At 41.1% G+C, this 10,252-nt stretch overlaps 1 protein-coding gene across 1 annotated transcript; it reads right to left on the bottom strand.

Moving 5' to 3' along the window:
* Positions 1–4,189: 4,189 nt before the first annotated feature.
* On the bottom strand, positions 4,190–9,247 carry LOC311206287 (carboxymethylenebutenolidase homolog; the record flags this gene model as incomplete). The annotated part of the gene is made up of 5 exons (XM_084281546.1): positions 4,190–4,369; positions 5,865–5,956; positions 6,377–6,519; positions 8,301–8,408; positions 9,042–9,247. 5 exons carry the CDS (start codon positions 9,245–9,247, stop codon positions 4,190–4,192), a joined length of 729 nt encoding a protein of 242 aa, XP_084137672.1.
* Between the last annotated feature and the right edge of the window lie 1,005 nt (positions 9,248–10,252).

The raw sequence follows: 10,252 nt of genomic DNA, 5'->3' as shown, positions 1-10,252 counted from the left end.
ACTGTTAAGAAAAACATGATTAAATAAAAATTGGAGGAAAACAGGATTATTGAAGTTGTTTATTAATTGAATTATAATTTCCACCCATGTGTAATTCAACCACCACAAAGTTAATGAGAAGGAGTTTGTTGGTTTAGGGATCGGACTGCTTTTGCAGTTTAGATCAGCTGCTTGTACTTGTAGTTGAGATCAGTTCATCGTGAAACTGCGCATGAAACACGGATCAAATGTGTCTAAAGCCTCAGACACGTGAACACTTCTTTACATATGAAGTACTCAGACTTGATCTCCACCTAAGAAATCAGATGCATTTAGGCCTCCTATAAAAATAAAACCAAACAATAACACGATTTTCATAAGACCTAGTTTTGGCTATGTCTGATCTGTGAATTTTGAGGTCATGGCACAACAGCATCTGTGCTGCTATCCCACCCACAGAGGGGAGACTGGAGCTCCAGTATCAATACAGAAATAGACTAAAATCAGCTCTAGTTTTAAACACCTCCGTGCCTTCTCCCTCATCCCTCACTTTGTTTTTGCCACTGCTCGAAAACACCTTGTCAGCCCTTTTGCTACTTCCTCTTTGGCATGCTACCAAGGTGGCAACTCCCCATCTTCTCATCCAGCAAGCCCTGGCCCTCTAGTGCTAAGCGTGCCAGAGACAAAACTGGAAAAAAGTGGTCTCCATAGGAGTCTGCTATAGCAGGGGTTACTCCTGCCTTTCAGAGCACTGGTGGTGCTTGTATGGCAGAGGATCAGACCTACTAGCTGCTGTTCTTTGGATGCTATTTCATCAAATATATACGTAGGTTGCCTAAGGTTTGTCCTCCTTCAGTTGTGTTTCAGTTTGCTGGGTCATCTTAGTGTGACTGAGCTATTTGGCCAAGCAAGTTTAAATAACAGAGAATTACAAGATTAACCTATCAGAGGGAACTAGTACTGTTTGTCATGATTAAAATCTCCCTGAGAAGCCCAGCATATCTCTTATTTACATTTGTTTGTACAAGAAGAAAGATCATACTCACGATGAGCAAGCATAAAAAGAGCACACTCAGAGTACAACTTAAATCATGCTTCTTACAGCTCATCGGCTTATCAGGCTTTTATGATACTCCAAGACAACCTGATTTTGCTGTGTAATGATAAGCTGATCTTTCGAATGACCTTTCAAATAATAAACATTCAGTCGTGCAAAATAAAACACAAGGTGTAAAGATAGTGTATCACAACCAGAGCTCCCTCTTATAAACTGGAGAGTCATAAGGAGGTGAAATTCCACGTTTTATCAAAATCCATCAGGCTACAGTGCCTTGCTGCATACAGAGACAATATGCAGCAGCTTTCTGCTGACCAGTAAGCCAGGTTTCCTCTGGGACTATGTAGTGGGTTTACGTGGCAAGGTTTTGGTAGCAGGGAGCCGTAGGGGTGGTTTCTGTGAGAAAGATCTAGAAGCTGCCCCATGTTTGGGAAGGGCCCCATTGTTTTCCAGATCCGAGCCAATAAGCGATGTTGTTTTGCGCCTCTGTGAGAGCATATTTAAGACAGGGAAAAAACGCTGCGCCACACAGCAGCCGGGAGAGTCAGTGGAGCGAGAGAACAGCCTTGCACCAAGGTCAGTGTAGAAGGAGGGGGAGAGGTGCTCCAGGCGCCGGAGCAGAAGTCCCCTGCGGCCTGTGGTGAGGACCATGGTGAAGCAGGATGTCCCCCTGCAGCCCATGGAGTACCACAGTGGAGCAGTGTTCCACACTGCAGCCCGTGGAGGAGACCACGGTGGAGCAGGTGGCCCTGCACCGACGGAGGCTGCTGCCTGTGGAAGACCCCTGCCGGAGCAGATTCCGGGCCGGACCTGTAGCCCGTGGAGAGGAGCCCACGCAGGAGCAGGTGACCCGGCAGGAGCTGCTGCCCGTAGGGGAGCCAGGTTGGAGCAGTTTTCTCCTGAGGGATGGACCCCGTGGTACGGACCCATATCTGGAGCAGTTCTGGAAGAGCTGCTGCCTGTGGGAAGCCCACGCCGGATCAGTTCATCAAGGACTGCATCCCGTGGGTGGGACCCCACAGCACAGGGGACGAGAGTGACCGAGAAGGAGCGGCAGAGAAGAAGTGCTGTAGACTGACCATAACCCCCATTCCCCGTTCCCCTGCGCCGCTCGGGGGGAAGAGGTGGAAGAGGGTGGATGGGGGGGGAAGGTGCTTTTGGTTTTTTTTCTTTGTTTTCTCACTTCTCTCGCTTGTTAGTTGTAGGCAATAAATCTTACTATCTCCTTATGCCGACTCTGTTTTGCCCGTTACAATAATTATTGCGTGATTTTCTCGTCCTTATCTCAATCCTTGAGCCCTTTTCACATATTTTCTTCCCATTCCTCTTTGAGGAGGGGGAGTGAGAGAGCGGCTGTGGTGGAGCTCGGCTGCCCACTCGAGCGGAACCACGACAGACTAGTACACCATTACTGCAGTGTTTGGCAGGGACCATTCAGAGCCTTATTACTGTGGTTGAAGCCGAACCTCCACCAACTTCTCTCGATGACAATGAAGGAGCAGGGCCCCATCTTGTGGACATTTCCTGGAGTGAGTAGGGCTGTGACAGCTGCTAACCACAGCCGTTGTAATGCAGTGCTGAAAAGCTAGCTCTGATAAGGATCAGCATCAGATCTTGCCTAAAATAGAGATTTACGTCTGGGCTGGGCAGCTAGAATTTATGTGAAGAAAGCTCCTCCTTTCTCTCGAGGCAAACCATCCTCTCTTTTCTGCAGGTGTGGGGAACCCTGCCCAAATTAAGGGTTTCAAAGACCTGGAGAAGAGTCTACACACTGCCTGCAAGCTCCGTACTCATGCACTGGGGAAAGGTAGATGCAGGCAGATAGGAATGAACAGGAATGAAATCAAGGCACCCATCACCACCAAGGTGGACCAACCAAGCCTGGTAACAGAATCACAGAATTTTCTAGGTTGGAAGAGACCTCAAGGTCATCGAGTCCAACCTCCAACCTAACGCTAACAGTCCCCACTAAACCATATGCCTAAGCTCTACAATTTAGCCCAGGCACCAGAAGCCACAGCATCCACAGCTGTGGGCTGTGAATGGCAGGAGAGCCTGGCTCCCCAGCAGGGCTTGAGAAGCCCTGGGCTGGCCACAATGGCTCAGACAGAGCATGTTTGGGGAAAAGTACTGGGAGGTTTCTACATCTCTTCTGTAAAAGCTGCTCGCACAACCTGCAGCTCTGTCTCACACGTGCTATGCCACAGCTGCAAAACCCGGCTCATCAGCTCCAACTGAGGGGGCTCCCCACAGAATATGTATTTTGCTTTCCCAACTCCCTCAGGTTTTTTATTTTCTTGATAAGCAAAAAGTCTTATCGTGCTCATACACACACTCATTTACTACGAAAACCGTGTTAACGTGTGGTACTGTCTTCACCAGCCTGCAATATTTGGAGGATTTTTCTGAGGCTACCTAAGAACATGGTGACAGCAGCACCAAAGCCCAGAGCTCTCCCCCGGGAAGTGTGAATGCTGCAGGACCAGGGCCAAGATGTTCGGCTGAACAAGACAAAGCTGGTGACTTGGTATGCCTGCAGGTATCTGGGGTGGGGAGGCCAGGAAGGGCCCCAGAGCTGCTCTGGGTTGGGGCTGAGCACGGTGTTCGCCTTGCAGTAGTGTTGTTGGACACACTCAGCCCTCTGAGGTTTGCAGAGAATGGTGGGAAAATGCATGGGAAATGGGAAAATGCATGGGAAATTCTGTTCAGTACAGCAATACATGTATATCTGAAACAAATATGTTTCAGATAATAAAAGTATTGTCTTCATGCATGCAAAAACAGGGTGTCTTCATGACAGCACCTGTGAATCCTCATACCGAAATAAAAACTGTAACTCAAGTAATGCCAAAATAAAAAGTCATACCCACAAGGACAGAAGAATGGATAAGCAGTTTCATTACTATTGATGTCATAATGCAGAATAATGAAGCAAATACGAAGCAAGATAAATTCAAGCAACTTTTTAATGTCTAAAAGTCCTTTAGTCCAACTTTGAGCTCACAATCTTCTGTGAGTCTTGTAAAAAATAAAGAACTATAAGTTAAAATGTTCCTAGTTTTCAAAATAAAATATCTTCCGACTGATTTCTTCTCTATAATTTAATTAAATTGATCTCTAATTGTGAAGCCTAGTGTTACTTCATGGTTTTTGTCAAATAAACATTTTGATCCAGTCAATCATGTCCTTTCTAGCTTCTTCAATATAAGGTTTATCATCAGGTTTCATGTCTTCTGGCTTCAGTTGTGCAAACCCATGAACCTGTCCAGGATAAACTTTAATTTTATATGCAACTTTACAGTACTGTTTCAACTTCTCCTCCAGTAAGGTAATCTGTAAAAGAAAGCATTTTTCTGTTAGCTTGTGGTTTTGTACGTTTGCCAAACTTGCCATTACTCATGTTCCTACATCTTTGCCTTTTCTCCACTGTTATGTTTGAAGCAGGTTTTTGTTGATCAATAGATGAGAAAACCCTGCTGTGGAATGTAAGACTGAAATGGTTTTCAAAAGTATGGGTACATCTAAGAACCCTCAACAGTGACTGCAAAGAGTTTGGCAAATCTCGTTGCTGTAAATGAACAGGTGCAATTATATTCAGAGACTTTATACGGCTTGTAACCTGATTTTAAACTCTGATCTTGAGAGAACATATTCTCTAAATCCCAATGATTCTCAGTCTAAAATATTTTGATAGTTAAGAAAAAACTGTTACTTATTTTTAGTTTACAACAAAAAGGCATTGCTCTTGTGCAATCTTCAGATGTTAAGTATACATACAATGTTAATGATTATTTTCCTGCACACATATATATATACATATTTTTGTGCTTATTCCCGTAAGAAACTCAGAATATAAAAATAATGTTCACCCGCGCAAGCTTAATTCTACCTATTGTGTGTTTCACCTCATGTAATATATTTCTTGTTTATGTTTCTTTGTTCACACAACCCTTTATTACTTAGTGCAGAAAACAATCCATTTGAGGATGTTTTTTATTAAACTCAGGATTTTTTCATAAAAAACTGCACAGGGAACTCTGAGAGAGAAAATCTCAGGAGGAAAAGGTATGGTTTCGAGGTGTAATGTATGTATTCATGAAAACTGTGTTTCATGGGGGAGGGGAAGGACGACTTTAACCAGAAAAATGGATGATGAATGAAGAATTTGTAATTACACCAGAGGTAGTATGTTATCATTGTCACTAAAGAGAAAAACTGTATGCACAGAAGAGTGCTTCAGTTTCTATCCATGTATTTATCCAACCTTTCAGATGAGCTTATGATAGGGGTTATTTAGGAATATAGTTGGCATCCAGGATTCAAAAGAGGGTCCACAAGTAGTGAGCTTCTTTTTTATAAATTCACAACCACTCTTTTGACAGAGTTCATTTTGCCTTGTTGTACCAAAAGCAATTAATCATTGATCCACATCATCTGAAAGTTCTGTTTTTGAGCTGGTTTTTTGTTTGTTTTTGTTTTTGTTTTTTTTTTTTTCCATTCTGGGTCCAAGTTCATTAGGTTTACTACCCATTCTCCCATCCATGGCAGTAATATCCATGTCTTTAAGGTGTTTGATTCATACCAGTTGGATCTCCCTGCTCAATTTCACACTCTATCCAGCCACTGAGACCAATCACTGGTCTTTACTGCATTTTTCAGCCCCAAAAGGAAGTTTTGAAGAACCTAAGCAAGATATGTGGGGAGTTGAAATAGAAGCAAAACAATCTAGTCTGTCTGTTTTTTTGTATCTGAAAATAGGTTCTAACAAGCTATGGTTTCTGTGTAGGATAGAAGAACAAAGGAAAAATAAAAATCATTTCCAGCTTACCTGGTCATGAGAAATAGTGTGGTCTTTCTCACCAAAAATGAAAAATGTGGGATTTAGTAAGTTGTATCTTTCTTCAGAGTCCCTAATTATTCCTGTAATGTGTTTGAGAAACAGTCTGTCAGTGAGGTTAACATTCTTGCAAGATGAAAGAAAAATTCAAAGACAAAATTTCTATTTAGGTTTACTTGTTAAATACATTTTTTACTTCAGGACAGCTTCTATTCTGATGGATGAAAAAAAAAAAAAAAAGGAAAATATTGTTCCAACTCTCTAAACACTAAAAAAATACTTAGAAAATTTATGTGCCAAAGGAAATACTTTTTTTTTTTTTAATTTTACACCATTCTTAAATATTGATATCAATATAGCATACTGCTGAAATAACCGTAATTAAAATCTGCAACTCACCTTTGAGTTTAGTATTTACAGAAATCATTACAAAGCAATAACTAGACTTAGAAACTACATATAGTGGTGTCAGCCCATGTAAGTTTTCATGTATTCTACACTACCATAGAGGGACACCCCAGCGTCTAATTGAGGATTTCTCAGCATCAAGTGGTGTACTGCCATTCCACCCCAGGAAAACCCAACGATACCAATCTTCTTTGCACCGCATTGTTCCTTTAGATACTTCAAGACAACATCAGCTTCCCTAAGACATATAAACAAAAGGGAACTAAGGAATCTATAGCAGAATCAATATTTGACAATTTAAGAAGTAAATTAAAAGAGATACTTTTTTTTTTCCATCGGCACCCCCCAGTTATTTAAAACAGAGAATACATTAAGGAAAAAAAAAAAGAAAAAAAAAAAAGGGCAAATTGCAAACCAAAGCAGTAGCTTCTACTCTTGAATGAGAGTTAACATCTGTGGTCCTAGTTTAGTAGCCATAAACAGTTGTAGGTACTAAAATACTTACCTGAATCGTGACCCGCTCCTTTGTTTTCAAAAGAAGCATTTTTTTTAATTGAATCACTTTGTTTAGTACAGAACAAAAACCAAGACATATCTGCAAGAAGAATAGCACCTTACTTTATGGAATGTGGGAACAGATAAGCTTCACTGTGCTATCTCTACAGGGTTCACCTATTTAGATAAAGTTTTATCTTAAGCATGTCATGCCTGTTGCATGAGTTAATGTTAATAATATCCTACCAAGCCTACATGCAAAAATACTATATCAAATTAGCAAGTACTCCAAATTAAACTGTCAGCAGCTATAATGTTTAAAAAAATAAAAAAATAAAAAATTAAAGATACTGTGTGAGGTATTGTATACAATGCATAAAGTATAAAAATTGTTTTTAGTGTAGACCAGAGCAGGTCACATTTTCAATTAAATTTTTATTACTAACTTTGTAAGTGTCAATAGTTTATATTTCTGATTATCTAAATAATTTTAAATTAATTTTAAATGCAGACCACATATACTAATAACTATATTTTCAAGTATTAGGCATATTAGTATGGTCATCACAGGTTTGCTTAGGATGACAAAAAAGCAGTACGAGAGTGATATCATCAGAATATCATGTTCTAGGCCTGCATGAGGAGCACAGCGTGAATGGATGGGCTCTTTCAGAGCTAGTTTATTTGAAATGGCACAAGAAAAGTTACGGGTATGTCGGATGAATTTTTATAGGTATTAGTCATTTGTTTTTTCCAAAAATTCAGTCTCAGCTTCTGCGACTCTACTGTCAAAATCTATGCTGAGGGATATTGACGTTAGGGTGCGAGCGCTGGAACCTCTTGAAGGGGCCAGAAACACTTTGTGCTGTACGAGATGATAGCTGAGTAATAGGGTGTCACTGTCTCACTATCATTATCTCAAGTTTTAGGCTGTGGTAATAGATGCTGAAGAAACAGGGAAGCTTTGTTACAGGCACTGCTTGGATCTACAGAAAGTAGTTCCTGTACTTCACAAATAGAAAAAAAAACAGTGCAATTGATCAGATGTCTCATAGATTTGGGTCAGTCTTGCAAATTTTGATCTAGTGCTGCTCAGGAGATTATCTCACCTACTATCATTTACAAGGCAGAAAGCAAGGTGAGCAAGTGACAAGTGGCAGATAGCTTGAGCACTTGTGGAAGAGTTTTCCTCCTTATCCTGAGGAGCTGAGGCAGTCTCAGCACTGGTGAGCGGAAGGGCTGTGAAACACCAGTTACAGGCCTGTGCAGGCAGCATGACATAGTTAGAAAAGGGCCCATGGAAACGAGATGGGGACAGTAAGTAGAGTGATGGATGGAGCAGATGATCTGTTCCAAATCTAAAGGCAGTGCTGAGGACCACAGAAGAACCACCCAGAATAAATGACTGTGTGCATGCAGCCATCTTGCCTCACTGTCAAGTGCCACTTTAAACACTTCAGACACATATAAATTCCCCTTGTTTGCTGAATGCTTTTTAAATTCAAGCACAAATATGCATCTTACCTATCTACTTTCACAGGATCATGTTCTTTCATCCAGTCAGCAAAGTCATGCCAGTGATCAGTAGTTTTCCAGGGGTCTTTCCCCTTGAAAAAGTCTGGGCAGATGGTTCTGTGTGAGACATGGAAACAAGTCAACTTTCACATCCAGGTGGGGTGAATCTGTGGATGTCTAAATGTTTTCTTATGTCTTTTCTACTCCAGAGTACACACCTACATGGTTATCATCTGAATCATATTCTACTCATCCTGTTCTGGCAATCGGCAGAGCTAAAAGTATATGTCTTGCAATGGAAATTAAAAAAAAAAAAAAAAAAAACACAATACAAAAGTAAAGGGATAGAGCAACCCTCCTGATTATATATGAACAAATATTTAGCTCTTTGCTAGTAAAAGCTAAAGCAACCCTTATTGTTGTTTGGACTCCAAAAGGCCTGGTATGGCAAACTTACACAACTTAAAAGTGCATACCAACATTGTTATTGCTTATCTTTTAATCACCTGCACTGCCACATAAACACAAACACTGGCACTTCATGACCCTCCTTCTAGCTTTTTGCTCAGGGAGACATTTCTGTTTGGTCAGTTTCAGTAGCTTTGGTGGCCACGGGAACATTTCTGTTCACACAGAGTAAAATGGTCTGGCTGCCCTATGTGTGTGGAAAATGTATACCATGCTTAGCTTTGGGCCTGGTGATCTATCAGTGTATTTCTTAACAGAAAAATAGTAAAGATGGGTGCTTACATGTATCCATGACCTGCAATCAAATCAACTATATATCTAATGTCTGGGAACTGCCATCCAAATATATCATGAATCACAATCACGGCTTTGTCTGTGAAAAAAGATGGTCTACAGACATATGCCTTGATGTGCTCAACTTGTACTTCGTGTCCAAGGCACCCATATCCAGACCTTTCTCCAGTGTTATATAGGAAAGGATCCGCCATTTGGAAACCTGGAGGGGGAAATGAAAGAAAAAAGAAGAGTGAGAAAGTCTAATTTGCTAATACAAGATTAAGACAAATAAGGGCAAATGCAACCTGCAGAAAGTAATTCAATATTTTTTTTTTAAATAATATTTACATCCTTGTCTGAAAGGAGAAAGTGGAATAATGCAAAAGCAATGTTCCTGTGCAGAATGGTTCTTAGTCTATAACTTATTAAGCTGCAAAGAGGGACAGAAAGCTACAAAATGACAAATAATATGTTCATGAATGTCCTAAGTCTCATGTCACTTTTGTTTTGTTCCCATGCAACTCTTCAGCACTGGCATGAAGCGGTACAGCTTCAGATGTTGTACTCTTCCCAGATGTAGGAGAAAGTGACCAGTTGCAGCAGTCACATGTGTCTTCAGCTGGAATCACAAACTGGTTTCTCTGAATTATGTGAGGGTAGGCACAGCACTCAGCTGCTACAGAAAAGGATAGCATCCAGTGCTTCTTGCAGCCCATGGCACCCAGTCCATTGGGCACAGCTGGCAACTGGCTGCAGTGCTGGTTTCCAAACTAGGTTGCAAGGCCTTGGGCCCATACGGCTTTGAAAGGGATTGCAAGAAAGCAAGCAAATGCCAGAGAAGTTAGAGTCAGAAGTTGTTCTGACTGTGTCTGGCACATGGAATGGACTCTGTGCAAAAAGTAGAATCTTATCTTTTAATTAAAAGTAGTACTATAATCCATCTGTACAATAAATCCAATTAGGTCTTCAGGAGCAGCTTGCTAAATTAAAACAGGTTCAATGATAGCATCACTTTTTTCTTTTTTTTTTTTTTTTTTCTTATGCATTTAGGCTGCTTTATGCCCAAGATAATCAGCCTTCCCAAAGTACATGTATCATCTAGGTACACCATTCTTCCACCAGAAATCCTCTCCTAACCCTGGGGATGGAGTCATCAGGTCTGGCAGGTAGAGCACTGACTTTGACTAGATATGCTTTATCACCACAGCAGCTCCTGG

Source organism: Netta rufina (assembly GCF_964035555.1).
Source record: "Netta rufina genome assembly, chromosome: 2".
NCBI classification, from domain to species: Eukaryota; Metazoa; Chordata; class Aves; order Anseriformes; family Anatidae; genus Netta; species Netta rufina.
This window is presented reverse-complemented; position numbering and strand designations above follow the sequence as displayed.